Genomic DNA, 20,595 nt, shown 5'->3' with positions numbered 1-20,595 from the left:
ACAGTAGACCCGATGTGTGTGGCTGTTCTATTTGTGATATGTTATGAGTATGTTTATGTGTGGTTGGTATTTTAGGGGTAACTCACTAAGCTTTCGGTCTTACAGTTTCAGTGTATTGTTTCAGGTACTTCAGGAGATCGTGGCAAGGCGAAGGCGTGATCGTACCGCTCCTCATGTTTTATGATTTATGTGATATGGTTATGGGGGATACTCTGATGTTTAAACTATTTTGAAAACGAGATGTATGAACTTAATGGTTTTTGAATGAATTAAAATGTTTTAATTTGGCTCAAAATTTTTGGTCGTTACAACTGAGGTAGTACTCAAGACTACAGAGCGGATCCGGCAGGTACGAAGTAGGCTCCAGACTGCTCATAGTCGGCAGAAGAGCTACGCCGACAAGCGGCGTTCAGACTTGGAGTTTCAGGTGGGAGACATGGTCCTCCTAAAGGTGTCACCTTGGAAAGGTGTCATTCGGTTCCGGAAACGGGGCAAGCTGAGCCCCATGTACATTGGTCCTTTCAGGGTTTTAGCCCGGGTGGGCAAAGTAGCATATCGGTTGGATCTACCAGCAGAGCTCAGTCAGATCCACAGTACTTTCCATGTTTCCCAGTTACGGAAGTGCTTAGTGGATGATTCAACGATTGTGCCCTTGGAGGATATTCAGGTTGATGCCAGCCTGAACTACATTGAGAGACCGGTGTCGATTCTGGATCGCAAGACGGAAACCTTAAGGAACAAGGTTGTTTAGTTAGTGAAGGTACAGTGGCAGCACCGAAAGGGCTCAGAGTGGACATGGGAGCCCGAGGAGAAGATGAGGGAGCACTACCCGGGGTTGTTTTCAGATGCAGCAGACTTCGAGGACGAAGTCTAAGACAAGTGGGGGAGAATTGTAACGCCTGGTCCCTGGTATGCATTTAATTCATTTATTTAATTATTTTGAAAGAGGAACTCTGTAACGCTCGCGTTTCCAGGCTAGGCATTATTGTTGATGTAATAGTCTAGGTTAACCTTTGTAACTCTTTTGAAGTATTAATGATGAAATATTTGAGTATTATGTGTTTTATGCTTAGTTGTGTGGCTTAATTAAATTAAGAATAAAATAAGCGTCAAAATTAAAGTGTGAGATAAACCCGATATCTTTACATAAAGTTGTAGTGGTTGAAACAAGGATTCCGGAGATATAAAGAACGCCGAAATCCGAGTTATAACGAAGAAGTTATGACCTGTGAAGTTTCGCGACAGAACCGGCACGACGCTGAATGACGTAAAATATGAATTTAAGATAGAGCGATATCTAGACTTAGTGATCTAAATGGAAGTTGTAGAGTTCGTTAAACCGAGAGCGTGTATAAAAAGAACGCCCAAATCTGACTTCGTATGAGGAAGTTATGATTTTCCGAAGTTTCGACTTAGCGGTATGCAGCCCGAATACTCGATTTGAGATCGAGCGGTTTATAGCCGAAACAATCTAAACGAGAATCGATGATCTCGTCGATAGTAGTCCAACGGTAAAAAGACAGATGAAAACGGACGTCAGATGAAGACGTTATGAATTTCTAACGGAGTTTTCCTGTTCCGGCCTACTAAAAATAATATAATAAAAATATAATAAAAATAATGTCAAAATTAGCCAACGGAGTCTAAATGAGAGTTGTAGAGCATAATCTGCCCGCGAGAAGGCCGGTGTGTGAAGATATCCCGGATTCATCGAAGAATACTACTTAAAGAGACGTAGTGTTGTCCGAGCATCGTCTTATCAAGTGAGTGCATAGTCTCTTTCATAAACACGATTTTAATACAAGTATTGTTTGAATGTATTAAGTATACGTTTTGAGAGAGTGTATAATCCCTTTCTTCTAGCACATAGGTATGAAGTATCTTCTATAGAATACGTGTTGTATATATATATATTATCTGTGTAATTGGAGTGAGTATTGAATGAATATTTTATACAGGTTTTAAGCTGTATATGAATGTATAAGTATATTGTTATCTACTAAAATGTTGGGTAAAACATGGGTAGATAGTTGACGTGTGATAAAATGATGAAAGGCCTCGATGTTGTTGCTGATTCAGTCATCTAGCGGAGATCAGATTTTGATTAAGTGTTATTGTGAAATGTATAGCCGGGGAGTCATTGGAGCAGCCGTCAGAGATTCCTCACACGAGATTTCATAGATAGCATACGAGGTGTGTTTCCTCCAGTAGGAACGGGTCTAAGGCACCAAGGTCGGCCCGTTTAGTTAGTAGTAGTTCCGGATTACAGTCCGATGTAGGTTTATATGCTTTTCTGGATTGTGATCCGATGTCGGGGCGGTCCCGAGGAATGTTTGTATGCTTGATGTCTTTGTGATTCTCGCACGTGTTTGTGCTTGTATGTTTCCGGACTTCGGTCTGATGTCGGGGTGGTCCCGAGGAATGTTAGTATGTTTCCGGATTATGGTCTGATGTCGGGCGGGGCCCGGGGAAATGTTTAAATGTTAATGATATATGCTTAGGGTTATGTGTATTATTTGATTATGTTCACATGTATTCCGAGATCTGCTCGATGCCGGGCGGGACTCGACGTCGGGCGGGGCCCGATGCCGAATAGGGTTCGATGTCGGACGGGGCCCGATGCCGGGAAAGCTGATGCCGAGCCTGACTCGATGTAGCAGGGGTCGGGCACAAGATATGTTATGTGATATGTGTATGGTATGTGATAGTTGGGGAGACTCACTAAGCTTCGTGCTTATAGTTTTCAGTTTTGGTTTCAGGTACTTCCACTAGCAAGGGGAAGAGCTCGGATTGACTGCATGGCGCACACCACAGTTTTAGCCTGGGATGTTTTTAGACTCTGATATTTTGATATGGTTTTGATACAGTAATTGGATATGATGTTTTGGATACATGATTGGTGATTTTGTTATGAAATTGATGGTTTATGGTTTTCGTAAATGATTTTAGAAAAGAAATTTTTGGACTATATTCTTCGGATGTTTCAGCTTGTGATAAGGATTTGGAATTGTGAAATGAGGATCATTGGAAATGTGTTCAATTGATCTGTTTCACAAAGAAAGGACCATAGATAAACATAGTGTACATGCTTAGAGCATGGGATGACTATTGTTTTAGTTCAAGTATTAAGTTGATTGTTCGAAACATTATACAATGAATAAATGTCTGATTAATATGGTGATTAATGAATAAGTGTTTTATTTATATTCAAAAGTTTTGAGACCATATTGGATTAGATTACTCTTGTGTTTTACTTCGCATGTTTTACTTCCCGAATAACTAGGTTATTCAAACATCCACAGTCGATCATACTTTAGAAGTAAGTAGTGAATTAAGACCGTCATGAATCCGACTGTAGATTGTCTAAGTGCTTAGACATGGCACAAGTTTGCTGCAGTGTTCATGAGTACTCCTGAAATAGGAATTTGAGTATTGGATAAACCCACGCTCAGAGAATTACTTCACGGATTTTATCACGGGTAATTATGAGACGATAATATCTTATATTCTTGAAACCGAGACATATAGTTGTTGTTTACAAGTCGGTTGTACATTGATAATACGTAAACGCATCAGTAACTTGATGTTATAAAATGTATTATTGTGTGTGATTTGATGAGTAAATAGTACAAGCATATGAGTCGAAGTTTATCTATTCCTTTTACCCTAAATGGGATAAAAGTGATATCTGTGGGCCCCTCGATGATTTAGTGATGACATCTGAAGCGCTTGGCCAAGCCTAGACTGATTTGATTTGTTCAATTAGTTAGTCGTCATAAATCGGAAATCGGGAAACAGAACTTGGGCAAATAGAATGATTGTAATCCATGTCTCATGCCCATACGATATCTTGTAGAATGAAGGAATATTTGATCCCTTATCTAAAGGATGCGTTAATGATATGATCAGAGTTCAACAACGACTTTTGAAAGCTATGACTGTTAATCAGATTCTGAAGTCATACTTGTAATAATAGTTATTAGACTTATCCAAGTGGGAGACTGTTGGATTAGGTGTCTAATCCCATAACTATAATTGGTATGTACTTGATTTGATAGTAGCATGGTCCTTTTGGGTTGCCTTCACTCATGCAACTTGACAGAATGACAAGTGGAGAGAGAGTAGAATTTATCATGTGAAATAATAAATTGGTACTCAAAATGATTTTATTAATATATTACAAGTTTAATATATTATTTGGAAATCATCTTATTAATTAATATTTATTCAGAAATTAATTTGATATTAATTTTGGGATTAAAGGAACTGATTAATAACGGAGGGGTTGTTTTGCAAATCATTGATAGTTGCAAAACTGGGCTAATGGACTCCTTAATTAGGAGTGGACGAAATCCTATAGGGAGGCCCTATAGATTTCGTCCAAGGCCTCATAAGGAGGAGTCCATGGGTTGCTTAAGCCTTAAGCAGGAATTAGGGTTTCCTACAGACACCTTAGCAGCCCACAGCTATATAAAGACCTCCATATCATGGGATTTTTGGCTCTTTGCATAAGAATACATAACCCTAGCCGAAAATCCTCGTCTCTCCAACTCATCCTTTGCATTGGGTGTTTGTGACTCCATTAGAGGTGCAACACTTGGGGCACTAAGCTTTCAGGAGTCAAGGACTTCAAGGATTGTCGTGTTATTACAATATAACAAGTGAGGTAATCTTCTAACCCTAGTTTTATACATAATTTCGAAAATTGTATGCTAGTCTATAGGGTTATTGATTTGGTGTTCAATTTGTATGTTCAATAAAGAAAAAGTTAGATCCAAAGCGGTTAGGGTTGCATGATCACATAGGAATGTAAATATGCTCAAAACCCATCACTTTCTCCATAAAATCTGTTAAGAGGGACTTGAGACCGGTCATGTGTCTAGAGCACCCACTGTCAAGGAACCAAGTATGTTCTAGATTCTGACTCGATTCTTGGACAACTTGAGAGGTATCAGCATCACACATGTTGTGATCACCATTAGGGGAATCATTGATAAGAGCCATAAGACCCTTAACATTTAGCTCTTAGTCTTTAGATGTTTCCTCTTCTTCCACCCATTCTTCACGATCCTCTTGCTTTGCAAGAGGCTTTTGGCAGAGAGATGTTCTCATTCTTCATGTGGGACAACAACTTCTTGTACAAGACTTCGGTGTTGTTTGTTTTTTTGTAAAAAAAACTCTTCAGACCACTTATTGTTGTGTGGCGCAACACACGCGCAACACTTTTTATTTCACAGTTGTTTGTTTTTTAGAAGTCTTCAGAGTAAAAAACCTCTGCGCGTGATCTATTTGGGGCAGCGCTTGTATTGCCTCTTCCAACCTCTTTTTCTTTTTTTATTGCTGAAATCTTGATGAATCTTGATTATATGTTGTTGAATTTTTGTTTCATCTTCTTTTTTTCATCTTTTGTTTATATTTGTTGAATTATTATTTTCGTTTTTTTAAAATTGAATAATGATAATTTATTGCTGAAATATCATTACTTTTTATTGAAATATCGTTATTTTTTGTTGAAATATCATAAAATCTTGTTGAAATGTCATACATTATTAAATTTTCAGTATTAAAAAACTATTTTCGGTATATAAAATCAGTTTATTTTAAGTTTTTAATATCTGCAGTAGTATGCAGATGCTAAAAAACAAACACGCTTCTTATTACAGTCTGCAGCCATTTGGTCCACCTCTTCTGCTGCAGAGGGTTGCAGAGGTGGTCCGCAGACTTCATGAATTTTTGCTTCAAAAAAACAAACAACACCTTCATAACTCTCTAGGCTTTGAGCTTCTTTCTTCTCTTTGCAGTCCCTGTCAAAATGGTCAGGGCTTCTACAGTTAAAACATTTATATGAGTTTCTTTTCTATGAAGTATATCTCCTTGCTGAACTGCATCCCTTAAGTTGAGCTCTTCGAACTCCATTTGATTTACTTTCTTCGTAACCTTTGACAATAAGTGCAGCGTTGGAAATAAGTTCATCAGTAATTTCTTCACTACTCGCTTCCACCCTGATCAGAGTCATCTGAGTCGGTGATGAGGTTCATTGCTTCTTTTTGAAAGACCAAGGCAACAAACTTCTCTTTGTTTGATTCCTTCATGATGTATTTACGAAGAGCTTTAGTCTCTTCGTAATTTCGTATATTTCCGAACAAAGAGTTGAGATCCATTAGATTAATCTTCTCACTGTTCTTAAGAACATCAGCGTGATGTTCCTAGCTTTTACCAAGAGAGTCCAAGAACTTTAACACCAAATAAGAAGAATGTTTGTGTAACGACCGTGTTTCTAGGCTAGGCATTAATATCGATGTATTAGTCTAGGTTAACCTTTGTAACTCGTTTCGAAATAATAGAAATGTATTATTTGAGTATTATGTGTTTTATGTTTAATTATTGTGACTTAATTGAATTAAGGATAAAATAAGCGTTAAAGTAAAATATTAGATAAACCCAATATCTATGAAGGAAGTCGTAGTGGTCGTGACAAGGATTTCGGATATATATAGAATGCCGAAATCTGAGTTATAACGAAGAAGTTATGACCTGTCGAAGTTTCGCGACAGAACCGATACGACACTGCGTAACGTAAATAGTGAATTTACGATAGAGCGATATTTAGTCTTAGAGATCTAAATGAAAGTCGTAGAATACATTAAACCGAGAGCGTGCATAAAAAGAACGTCTAAATCTGACTGCGTATGAGGAAGTTATGATTTTTCGAAGTTTCAACTTAGCAGTATGTAGCCCAAAGTTCGAATATGAGATCGAGTGGTTTCTAGCCGAAACAATCTAAACGAGAATCGAAGATCTCGTCGATAGTAGTGCAAAGGTAAAAAGACAGACGAAAACGGACGTCAGATGAAGAAGTTATGAATTTCTAACGGAGTTTTCCTGTCCCGGCCTACTAAAAATAATATAATAAAAAATAAAATCAAAATCGACGGAGTCTAAATGAGAGTTGTAGAGCATAATCTCACCTACGCGTGGATATAAAGAACATCGAAAACGGAGCTCGTATGCGAAAGATATAAATTTCTGAAGTTCGGGGCACGAACCCCGACACTGTGTCAGAGTTCACGACGTGAATATAGGGTTCACGATGTGAACTCAGTAATGACGTCTCCTGGAGCCTGACAGACCCAAGTTGCGATGACGCACCTGATGACGACTGAACTCACGACGTGAATATTTGAGATTCACGACGTGAATCTAGAAAAATGGCCCTATAAATAGAAACCGAATGGCAGCCGGCCATGGTTGCTAATTCCTTCATTCTCTCACTCTCTACACCCTCTCTAGCCCGCTTGAAGCACCCCGAAGCCCCGGTATCATCCCGACACCCGAAGCAAGTCCCGACGCTCCGAAGATCCCGACAAGAAAAGAGTTTTCGAGCCGAAGCTCTGCCCGCGAGAAGGCCGGTGTGTGAAGATATCCCAGATTCATCGAAGAATACTACTTGAAGAGACGTAGTGCTGTCCGAGCATCGTCTTATCAAGTGAGTGCATAGTCTCTTTCATAAACACGATTTTAATACAAGTATTGTTTGAATGTATTAAGTATACGTCTTGAGAGAGTGTATAATCCCTTTCTTCTAACACATAGGTATGAAGTATCTTCTATAGAATACGTGTTGTGTATATATATATTATCTGTGTAATTGGAGTGAGTATTGAATGAATATTTTATACAGGTTTTAAGCTGTATATGAATGTATAAGTATATTGTTATCTACTAAAATGTTGGGTAAAACATGGGTAGATAGTTGACGTGTGATAAAATGATGAAAGGCCTCGATGTTGTTGCTGATTCAGTCATCTAGCGGAGATTAGATGACGACCACAGACTTTTCTAGACAGTCTAGTGGAACGTTGGCAGGCTCGCCACCTGTAGGTGTTATTGAACTTGGGTGTTCAATTGTTGTACTCCATCCCCCACATGGTTGCCTTGTTTGACATATATTGCTGAGGAACCCTCGAAGCATGTGTTGTCGCCCCGATGAAAATCCTTAGGCTAGGTCCCTTGTGATGGTTGTTTTAGGGACGTAAAGTGAGGATAACGGGAATGGGTAATTGGGTTATTTTTGGTTGATGAAATTAATATAATTATTTATTGTGGGTTGAAAACCCTATATGCTCACCAGGCTCCCAAGCCTGATCCACTCAGTTTTCTTTGTATTACAGGTAGTGGCACGAGAGCATAAGTTGGATGACTTATCAAGATATTTTGATTATAGGCCTGTGGTGTATATCAGTATATAACTGTTGTAAGGCTTATAATGTGCCGTTTATGCTTTTGGTATGTATCGGAACATGACATCCCAAGTTTTGTTATATAATGAAAATACATTTCTTTAAGAAATGCTTTGGTAAATCTTATTTTATCATATTTCGTTTTGGGAACAAATTCCGCAACTCTTTCAATCAAAGGATTACTCTGAAATTATTTTAAAAGCATAAATTAAACCGGTCTTTTCTGGCCTTGAATTTGGGGATGTCACAGCTTGACAACTCCCATCCTGCATATATCATTCACCAAACAATTAAACATGTTAAAGGTCTGAGTTTGAGATTCACCTTGTTGGGGAAAGAAATGCTCATATCTTTGATTGAGGTTGTTGATGGTCGTAGCTTGAACTTCCACAGTGCCTTCATAAGCCAGCGTCAGAGTCTCCATTATTTCTTGAGCTGGTTCATAGTTCTGAACTAAATGATATACATGGTAGAGAAGAGAGTTTCATATGGCTGACCTAGCTTTCAGATCAAGACTGATAAGTCTCCTGTCGTCATCGTCATAACTAGTCTTAGTGCTTCAAGAGACCAACAAGAGCGTTGTTAGCCATAGGTTGATACATAGGAACGTGAGGACCCTTATCAACAATGTTAAGCATCTCATGATACATGGTTTCAAGAACAACCATAGCCGTAGTTTTCCACATGGTAAAATTTTGCTCATCGAAGGGAGGGATCTTGTTGAGAGCAGACGATTTGGGATTATAGGATGTCGACATGGCAAATTGAGTGTATCAAAAACTCGCTTCGATACCAATTGAAGGTTTGTATCGATCAGATACACTTCAAGTATAATTAACGAAGAACAAACTAACTAAACAAAGATCCAACAGGAAAAAAAACACGAGTAATCACAAAGATGTCTTTCACCAGGAAAGGGGTGTTCTCACCAAGAGAACAAATGTCACAAAGACGGTCACCAAGACTTACATTAGGGTTTCACCCTAATGTTGAATATATATACAAAACTATTCTAGTGAATCTCTTCAATCAAGGGATTGTATCAAATCTATAATAAGAACTGATCCTTATCACCAAGATATTGGATTTGCTATTTATTCTATATATATCCGTATAACTGCCTAATATACAAATATTACATAAGATCATTATCTTCAAGTTGAGGGCGATAAGGTCTTGAGGCGTTGGCACTGGTGTTGATGTTGGCTTCAGCGTTGGTGGTCAACATATAAAGTGTTTGACTCATTAGATCATAAGGAGTGACCTTAAAATTTAGTTGAGACAAGTTGTTACAGTGTATTTGTGGCTTCCCGGTTCTAGTGAAACCATGAGACAAAAATGTGACCTTGTGTAGTTTGAGGGGCATAAGAAGTTTAACATTGTGTACCAGAAATGTATCCAAGAAAGCTTATGTAGTCATTGCGCTTTAGACTAATACCTTTAACCAATAAGGGTTGACGTTAAGTTCTCTTGCTTAAGCATATGTTTTTCTTTTAGGTTTTTAGATAAAAAAGAAATTGTCAAAGTTGGTCGAAGAGCCTACAAAGTATGAAGATCAAGAATTATGAAGAAAAGTTCAACAGTTACAAATATAGAAGATTCAAGATGAAGAAAGTGAAGAGTAAGGCAAAATTGCCAAGAAACCGAAGGCATATAATTCAAGTTGTAATTTTTCTTTCTAGGTTATTTTATCATATGTATGCTTGCGAACTTAAAAAAATACATTGGTGTTAAGAAATTTTCCTGAGGATATACTCGGAGGGATATATAAAATGAATGTTGTTCAAAATAAGTGGGAAGCGTTTATGAGGATTGTGAGTATTTAGGGCTTGGGAAGTGTTTAGGATTTCTTTAGACACAAATGCATGCATTGAGGCAAGGAATAATCAGTGGGTTCAAATTGGATTGTTTTGTACATATGTTGGTAAGCAATGTCTTGGTTGCGATGTATTGAAATAAGTTTTGATTAGGGATAATCAAAAGACAAGTGTGGGGTATTTTGGTAATGCTATATTTATACATTTATTTATACAGTATCTCAACACATTTGAGCTATAATTTGGGTAAATATTAAGATATTTGGTACTTATTAGTATCAATTTTATTTTTGTAGTTAAAAGAAGGCATTCAAGAAAATGGGCCAAAACTGTACAAAGCTGGAAGATGAAGGTTAAAATATGACTTAAAAAAAGATGAAGCTTCAAAAGCGTGTATCAGGAAGATCACCACGACACGGTAATTTCTTTCCCACACCATGGTGCCAAGAAGATTCTCGATCAAAGAAGACTTCCTTGCCGAATACGATTAAGAGGCATTGACCACGACGTGGCAAACATTTGGCCACGACATGGTGACTAAGTTTTGGAAAGTTTTTCTTCTATTTAAAGATCGCATTAAAAACCAAAGGAGAGAGTTTTTTTGGAGAGATATAACCCTAACTCGGAGAAGAACCACAGAAGAATTTTATTGGAAGCCTTGGAAGTCATAATTCATTAGAGAAGAAAGATCGGAAGAGATCATTAGCATAATTACAATTAATAACTCGGTTAGCTTGTTTTCAATCATGTGGATAAAAGTTTGCTTCATTTTAATTGTTTTCTCTGCCATGATAGTAGGCTAAAAAGCTTAACTTTCTTTTAGGTTAGAGAAACTTTGAAACTATGGTTTGATTCTACGATTACAGATTTAATTAGTTGGTTATTTATTATATTAGCTTGATAAAGAATCTTGTGTGTTAAAGTTTAATCTTTTATGTTTATTGTTGAGCATTGTTAGAGTGAGATGACCATTCTATCTTGACTTGCTTGAATCATATGAACTTTGTGACCATTAGGTTTATATGACTAGGACTTTGACCATAAGCCCAGGGTTAAATAGAGAATTTGGTAACTTTTGTCAGAAATTTGGGGTATAGAAAAGGCTTGGAAATTCTGAGAATTGTGGTTTTCACTTTCAGATTAAAGTATTGGGTGGTACTCACAATCTTTAATCGGATAAGACTCAGAATTGAGAAAAACAGAAGAGAGAATGTTCAAGATGTTATGAAGAAGAAGTGTACCAACAACAGATTTCGGATATGATCGTATAACCAGAAAAACTTCCAGTCTTACAACTACCACATGACAGTTTTATGTCCTAAAACTGTTAAAACGTCATAAACTAACTTAAATTCGGGTCTAGAATATGGATCACAAAATCGGGTACATTTACCAAAAATCCGGATTTTTGAAGCATTTAACAGCTCGACCCCAGCCAGGGGCTCTGCTCCTTGGACCCCGCTCCCAGGGGCGCTGCCCCCGGACCCCCGTCAGTTCAGGGGCTTCGCCCCTAAATAGCAGTGTACTTTCAACAAAGACAATATTAAACAAATGTGCACTCCGCACCATACCGATTTGTTCAATAATTGTCAAAGTGACATTGATCAACAAATTAATCTCATTACACTTAAATAACATTAGTGATATAAAATCACTAACAACTTTAATGTGTAAGCACATGTGTAATGACCATTCACACATTAAAACTGAAGTTATGACCATTAATGACAGTTTACAGTTCAAGTCTAGTATAACTTGAACTAAAAGCTCATTTGTTAAATTACTTGTTCCCCCGATCGTTGAGCTGGTAATTGTATTAAATCATAGGATAGGGAATATGACCATTATTGTCTGTCACATTAGGAATTGGTAACCAACGAAATTACATCCATTACACCAGCATATGAATAACCATAGTGAATTAGCTAATCAAACCTAAATGAAAGTTCCCTTTGGATATTGTTTTCTAGAATCGTTTTTCTGCATTTCTTAGTCAGTTTTTATTTAATTAATTAAGTGAATTCTTGAGTTATTTGAACTTGCAAAATCAGAATCCTCCTCTGTTGAATTTGTTAATTTAGTAGCATATAGTTTATTAAGAATCATTCTCGTTCCTTAAGTGTTCGACAACTCGTACTTACTAAATTTAGATTGCAAAACGAATAGATATACTTACCTAATTGTGTAGTGATTTCAGAGAAACTAAGTACAAATTATCAAATTACCACATCAATTTCCTTATTAAACAACAGTCAAGGGTAAATTATACATTTGGTTTATTATTTAATAAGGAAAAAAAATGGAGATTATGTGATACAATTTACAAAGCACAGTTGACACTTATCACAAGAATATTGGTTGCATGATCTCCACAGTATATGATTCTTATTCTCATATAAAAGAATTTTGCTATTTTTTCAGAAGTATCCAAGTATCATGTAACATGAAAGTATCTCTAGTTCTAATAGAATTATAGGGAAAGAAAAGCCAAAGTTCTAAATTTTATTCCCATTATCATGAATTTTGAAAGAATATTTGTCCAATAAAATATATAGTTGATGGTTGTTTCATAAAAAAAATATTAAACTCATGACATAATACAGTGTTTAATATAATTCTCAGTATATATATATATATTCAATCACTCTTGTATTTTCAAGGTAACAAGAATTCTCAAAGAAATTGATTTAAATACCATACTTTGACACTCATTTGATGGCCTTCAAATTCATATAAGAAGCATGTGCCAAAAACAATGTAATAGCATGTTGGTGATTTGTTATCATCAATGTTATTTAAGTGTAATGAGATTACTTTGTTGACCAAAAGTGATCTTGATAAATATTAAACAAATAAGGAAAGTGTGGAGTACACACTTGTTTAAATTTGATCAAGTATCAAAGTACAGTGTTATTTAGGGGCGAAGCCCCTGAACGAACAGGGGTCTGGGGGCAGCGCCCCTGGGAGCGGGGTCCAATGGACGGCAGCCCCTGGCGGGAGCCCCTGGCTGGGATCGAGCTGAAAATCCGAATTTTTAGAGAATTGACCCATTTTAATTTTATTCAAAATACCCGTTTTATGACCGTTTTGGTGGTTTTGTGACAGTTTTAAACTGTCATATGCCAGTTTTTAGACAAGGATCTAAAAGTTAGTTTTTGTCTCTTTTTCTGGTACTCACGAAATTATACACTCTCATTCTCTTTCTTTCTCTCTGAATTTTCTGAGTCTTATCCAATTGGAGATTTGGAAGTACCACCCAAATACTTCGATTTGATAGTGATAATCACGATTCTTAGATTTCCAAGTGTCATTAAATCCATATTTCTAACATAGCATTCAAATCCACGATGTTGTTTAAGAAAAACTTTATGCTAAAGATCTCCATGAAACACTGTCTTCACATCCATTTGGTAAAATTCATATTAGAAACATATGCCAAGAAGAATCTAATGGGTTCCATTCTAGCTACCGGAGCAACGGTATTGATAGATGTATTTTATTTATTTATTTTCGTAGTTTACTTTAGTATATTTTAATTTATTTTTATTTAACCATCATGTATTATTTTGAAGTTGATGCTCATCGCCTCTGTTGAACTACCACCTTTGTTGATCGATTTCGATGCTCACCACCAAATCAATTATCAATGGTCAACACCTCATCATGATCAATGCTCGTTTCTCATCTTGATTGATTATCGATTTTGAAGTTGAATATTTGATATTATTAATGGAAAAATATATATAGGGAACATTGCTAAACTTATACGAGAAAGATAGAAGATAGCGACTAAAAAGAGTATTACGGGATCATCATATCCATTTTTCAAAATTAAAGTCTGATAAAATAGCCAACATACCCTGAAACATATGTCATTTGGTTTTAAATTGATTAAATATTATCAAAATTACTAACTTTATTTATATACGTTGATTAATTGATCTAAGCATCAAGACATTGGTTCTATAGTTAGAAATCGGGTATCGCACCATTTCACCTCCTTTTATTTTGAGGAGCTGGCGTGGCTTGCCACGTTAAGTGGTAACTCGGCGAAAACCGGCATTTTTGGCGTATTTAAGCTTTTAAGTTAAAAAATTGTATTTAAGGTCAAACCAATAAAAACCAACAAATTTAAGGATTTTTATAATGATATACCTAAATTAAAACGCTCAGTTTGCTATTTTTTTGGGGTTTTTCTTTTCGAATAGCCACTTATTAATTTCTTAGTTAACCATTTTGAACATAATAAAAAATCCAACAACAAAGCACCAAAAATGTCATCTTAATGTTCGACACATTCAAACATCCTATATCCTATATACAAATAAAGTAATAAACAATCAAATCAAACCCATCAAGTGATGTAATCCCAAATATAACCAAAGAACGAGTCGAGGCATCTTGGACGGACGAACCAACCTACCACAAAAGGTCAATGTCAAACCATGTTTGCACCCAAATTAATTATTAACAAAAAAAAAAGAAAAAAAAAGAAAAAAAAAAAAGAAAGAAAGAAAGAACGAAGGATGAGCCAGAACATCATGTAAGGCCTATGAGCCGAAACATATCGTGATTCTTGTCATCCAACGTCTTTTACAAATTGATTACATGTGGTACTACAATTACTATACATTATAAAATATACAATAAAACTTAATTCATCCTGTTATGTAGCATCCTAGTTTTATTTAAATTATATAGATTATTAAAGATTATAAGTATAACTAAATAATTAAAATTGATAGTGTAAATAAAAATACTACAATAACTTAATGTGTTGACAAAAGATCAAGATTTAGAAATAGACAGATATGTGTCCCACCGACAAAATGTTAAAGGTTCAAGTCCTGTTGTGTACTAAATATCTAGACTTAAAACTAGATTATTAGATTATTGTATGGTAAGTCGTTTTAAACAAATCAACTCTGCATATTTTTAACGAGATGGATTCTAGTTTTGATATTTGCAGCACTTTGGGCCAACTTTGAAAAACAGATCATTTGCAACAACACCCTAAATAATAATAAAAAAAGACGTTTTCAGTTTTTACAAACCAAATAACAAAATAAGTGACGGTGCAGATTCTTTAGCTTATATTCCAAACCCAGTAAAGACAAATACCTTGGAATATTCGAAATTAAGTCAATTTGCTTAAAATAATCTAAATAATAATTTTTTATTTTGATAGATTTTAATTACTTATAGTCTCCCCTTAAGCTTATGCCCTCTAGAGCAACATGAATCCATTGACTAATAACGAAAGTGTTATGCTATCAGAGTCGTTGGAAACTTACATAACAGATTCTTTTGTGATTTCTGAAAATTTATAGTTTTTTGGTCAGTTTTGATCCAAGTTTTGAAAAATCAATACAGGTAGTCCCCATGGTTTCAGAATTTATCGTGGGTGGTCCTTTTGCTTAAAACCAGTAAAGTTTTATTGGAAAGTCATTTGTAAGAAAAAAAAAAAACTTTTGTCATTAGACTATATATAACATAACTTCAGGGACCAAAGTTAAAATTACTGCAAAATTTTGTTAAGAAGAAGAAAAAAGGATAACGTCATGACAAGAATAAAAAAAAAATTAGTAAAGTTTTGGTTTAGGTTATTTTTAGCGGGTGTTTGGATAAATAGTTTTTAGTTTATTAGCTTATTGCTTATTTGTTTATTGATGTGGGAATAAACATTTGTTTAAAATGTGTTTGGATTAGCTTATTGCGGTGAGAATAAGCAATAAGCATTTTAAGTGTTTGACAAACAAAACAGTTTATATGAGTAAAATGACCAATAAGCAATAAGCATTCCCCCCCTTGCTTATTAAAATCAGCTTATTTGCCTTATTTCTACCGCAATAAACTGATTTTTAACGACTCATATCCAAACACTTAAATTTGCTTATTGCGGTGGGATTAAGCAATAAGCAATAAGCAGCCTACTTTTTCTCTATCCAAACACCCCCTTAGTCATTGGATTTTTTTGGATGTTTTATTTTGGTCATTATACTTTGTTTAAGTTATCATTGGTCATTGAACTTGTTTATTTTGTTCATTTTGGTCAATCTAACCGAAGATAAGAGGTATAAAAAATCTAACGGCAATGTCAATGTTATAATTAGTCATTGAATTTTTCTGAGTGTTTTATTTTAATCATTGTAATAATGTTTAAGCTACCATTTGTCACTGAATTCTTTTGTTTTTTTTTTATTTTAGTCACTCTAATTATATGAGTAAAATTATATGAATAATCATTGTGATTTGCGGTGGGGTGCACATTTAATCCTTAACTTTTATAACTCGAACGCTCCCAATAATATTAAAAGAAGACTGTTGTGATTTACGGTAGGATGCACATTTAGTCACAAGGATTATTCATAGGGCTGTTCAGTATTTGGATAAAACCAAATTGTCCAATTGGACAATTTGGATTGGACTATTTGGTTCGGATATTCGGATTTTTGGATTGGTTTTCGACAAAACCGAATTATTATTTTGGATTTCGGATTGACTCTGGTTTATAAAATATGAACCGAATAGTCCAAAAAAACCGAATAACAGTTTATTATTTATTTATTTTTAATATATATCTATAATTATTTATTAGTAATTTTGTAATTTATTTTTTGAAATAGGTTCAAAAAGTTTCACCTAATTTAAAAATATTAATATGCATTTTCTCTTAAAAGTTTTTTATCTATAAAATATTAAAATATAATATACCTTCATAATAGTTGCTTATAATTTCAAATCGTAACTAAATAATTTGTTTTTTCTTCTTGTGTAAAATTCGGTAATATTATAATTATATTTCGTTTTAAAATGTTTTAGCTTTTAAAAACCGAATTATAAAAACCGATCCAACCGAATTGTAATTGGATCGGATCAGATCGGATTTGAATTTAGTTTGGACTATCTGGATCCATGTTTTGAAAACCGAAATCAATTTGGATTCACTTGATTGGATTGGATCAAACCGATCCATCCAAACGAACACCGCTAATTATTCATATAATTTACTCTCAAGTAATTGATGTAACAAATTTAGTTGTGGAGAAATGAAAAAAAAAATTGTAGTTTTTTTAATTTTTTATAAATGATAATAAAAAAAATAGAATGACTAAAATGAAAAAAATAAAAAAGTTTAGTGACCAATGATAGTTTAAACAAAGTATAATGACTAAAATAAAACATCAAAAAAAAAGTTCAATGACTAATTATAACCTTGACAATGTTATATACCGGCTATCACCCGTTAGAGTGACCAAAATGACCAAAAATAAACAAGTTCATGACCAATGGTAGTTTAAACAAAATATAATGACCAAAATAAAACACTCAGAAAAGTTCAATGACTATTTGAAAGAAAAAAAAAATCATTGAATCTTTCGTAATACGATATTTCATTTAGCTTTTTATAAGATGTTTGTATGTTGTATTTAGCTAGAATTGGTTAAGAAATATGGAACCCACAAAATCATTGAAAAAGTGTTCGGAAAAATCTTTGTTAATTAACATGCAACTTGAAAAACTTTGATATGAAAAATGTCCTCTTATAGTTTTTTCAAACTTTCAAAGAGTTTTGTGTTTGAAAAAACTCTTATAGTTAAAGAACCCCATGACTAACTAAGTGGTTATCCAGCTACTTAAACTCCTAACTACAATTAGTAATTTTAATCTCTTTTTATATTTTCTAAATATGTTCCTTAAGCCATCAGAAAGATACTGCAAGTGGTTTGAGGTCAATCGGATTAAGTAATTTTAATCTTATTCACATTGTGTGTATGTTGCTTTATTGTATCTGTCAAATTATCAAAACCCGTGTTTAGCAATTTTTAATCCGCTACTATTTTTTCAATACATTCCATCAGAATCAAGCCAAGAAATTAGAAACCAAAACCATAATTACATAGCATTCGATCACAATCAATGCAAAAAAGATGACACGTACATGTTGATAAACTTCATTTCAAAAGATTAAAAACTTGTCTTTTTAGATTGGTCGATGATGTAGCCCTCTCATATATATAACCCAATGCATATTCTCATCATACTGTGAGCACTTCCTGTAAGCGAATGAAACAGTGTCAAGGTTTTGCTCATAAGCTTCCATACAAGCTCAATGAAGCAATCATATAAAATTCTTTGTAGTGCTTCATAGTGTAAAAGAAGAAAAAAAAGTGTTACCTTTTCTTTCTGTTTGAAGATGGATTCAATCTTCTTCATATACTCATCGGTAACTTTCTGAAAGATAAAAAAAAAAAAAAAAAAAGCGTGAGAATAAACAATTGTTATAATGGTGTTGTAAAAGATCATGGCCTATGTTAGTTTCCACCATAGATTTATTTGATTTGAGGTTGAATGAGTTCTTTAGCCACTTTGTTCATGGGTCAAACAGTTTAAATACCTGCAAATCAGCCGATAAATCCTTTACATTATCTTCTGAGAGTTTTTTCTCCTGCAAATCATAAAATAATGGTTAAAAGGTGGAAGATAAAGAAACCTCTGCACAAGTGAGAATCTTTAAAGCCTAAACCTTTTCAAGTTTGTCATACGATTTAATTGCATCTCTTCTTATGTTTCTGATAGCTACCTACATAACAAATGAATAAAATAAGATCAATAAGACTTTTGAACAAAAACAAGACTTTTGAGCAAAATTACTAAAAACCCTACCTTCCCATCCTCAGCCTGCTTAGCAACAATTTTTGACAACTCCTGTAACAGAAAGCATGATTGAATGATAAAGATTTGGAAACATATAGTCAAGGTGTGTAATAATCAGTTATGGGTATGATAAAGGGCTCACCTTTCTCCTTTCTGATGTGAGCTGTGGAATGGATAATCTTATCACTTCACCATCATTGTTTGGAGTCAAACCAAGATCAGAGTTGACTATGGCCTTCTCAATAGACTTTAAGCTGAAAAAAATGTCATGCATTAAGTGCTGTCTGAATAAATGAGGGAGTATTTACAAAAAGATAGGACTTAATCAGGAGAGTCTTCTTTACTAGACTTTTCTTTCTGCATTAAGTCAAACGAATCACCCATATATAGCTTACTTGTCCCAATTAAGTCCATTAAGCCAAAAAAAAATTAATAAACTGAATAACACTTATTAGATCATGTACCTTGATTTGTCATAAGGCTGCACTAAGAGAGAGCTTGAATCTGGAGTGCTGATTTGGGCGATTGTTTTCAAATTGACTGGTGAACCATAGTACTCAACCTAAAAGAAGACTAAAATCATAAAACAGAACACCAAAACAGTTGTAATAAAAAGAAAGAGGGAATCTAAAAAGTGGATGAAAGTTACAAATTTATTAATGATATTTTGTAGGGGTGAAAACCAACAAATAATAATTAAAACTGAAATCAGTAAGGCATCTCTAACCTCGACTTTATCAAGCATTGCTGGATTTGAACGTCCAGTCCTTATAGAATTAAAATTTGATAACACACTGTCAATAGCCTTGTCCATCCTTTCTCTCTAAAAACACACCAACAAATGAAATGCAATCAATATTTGAACTCATATTCTTAATACCTGTGAAGTTATATAAGGGAATGCATAGACTTTGTTACTCAACTTACAGCATTCTTTTCGATCAGAGATTTTTCAGCCTCGATTTCTTCCATGGTGGCACACTTGATGATTGGATCCCTGTAATAACCACTTTTGATGGTGTGAATGTTTCACAAATTCTGATTATTTCAGTAATAGATTCAAAACACCCCCCGACTCGACAAACCCAAAGGGCAAAGCACCATGAATAAGTGAACAACCTCTAAACAGACTAAAATCATGGTAATGTGTGAATAGTAGCGCCCAATCAATGGTTTACGAAGTAACCTCATGAATTCAGAATAAATAACAAGCACAACAAGTAAGAAAAAGCATAAAATTAAGTGCCAATAAACTTGCCTCTTCTTTGGCAACCCTTTTACAACAAGAGCAACCTTTGCTTGAAGTTTCACATAACTCGCAGAAGAGCTCCATGACAACTTATTTCCTGAGACAAATTTGCAATTCATGGAACAATAAGCTTCATTTTACTAACAGTTGCACAGCCCAAATATAGAAGACTTTTAGGGACCTTGAAGAGAGAGGAGTGTTTTGGGAGGGCTTATTCTGGGTTGTCGGTAAATGGAGCGTACGGATGACGTAGCGGGTGACAATGACGACATCGCCATTTTTATCTGAAAATGAAGCTTGAAATCCTTCGAATCAGAGGAAGGGGCAAGGGCCTTTGGATTATATAGTCTTCATTGAAGACCGGAGATGATTTTTGTGGATAAGAGGAAGAGGCTGTAGCTGTATGAAGTAAAAATAACCAGTCAAAATTTACAGCGACTGGTCCTCCGTTTTCGTCCCTTTCCCTAATCCCTCACCAAGAGGCTCGAACATGAACTGGACTATTTGGATTTGGGCTTCCGCTGCGTTGTATCTTGTATCCGAATTCGAATCGGGCCGATTCGAGCGGGGTAGGAAAAAGAAAAATCGGGTTGTGAACGATTTGGGTTGGACCGTTTTCATTTGTTTAACC

The 20,595-nt window shown here is 34.9% G+C and overlaps 1 protein-coding gene across 1 annotated transcript; it reads right to left on the bottom strand.

The window, feature by feature from the left end:
- Window positions 1-17,915: 17,915 nt before the first annotated feature.
- RRF (ribosome recycling factor, chloroplast precursor) lies at window positions 17,916-20,350 on the bottom strand. Its single transcript, XM_079074429.1, has 11 exons — window positions 20,146-20,350; window positions 19,974-20,061; window positions 19,643-19,712; window positions 19,443-19,538; window positions 19,180-19,277; window positions 18,858-18,969; window positions 18,725-18,766; window positions 18,585-18,641; window positions 18,456-18,506; window positions 18,236-18,292; window positions 17,916-18,114 (listed from the first exon to the last, which is right to left on the bottom strand). Exons 1-11 carry the CDS (start codon window positions 20,240-20,242, stop codon window positions 18,097-18,099), a joined length of 786 nt encoding a protein of 261 aa, XP_078930555.1. The 5' UTR covers window positions 20,243-20,350; the 3' UTR covers window positions 17,916-18,096.
- Between the last annotated feature and the right edge of the window lie 245 nt (window positions 20,351-20,595).

This window comes from Lactuca virosa, chromosome 9 (assembly GCF_052849685.1).
Source record: "Lactuca virosa cultivar CGN04683 chromosome 9, Lactuca_virosa_CGN04683_v6, whole genome shotgun sequence".
Classification (NCBI taxonomy): Eukaryota; Viridiplantae; Streptophyta; class Magnoliopsida; order Asterales; family Asteraceae; genus Lactuca; species Lactuca virosa.
Note: the sequence above shows the minus strand (reverse complement) of the source record. Positions and strands in the feature narration are given on the sequence as shown.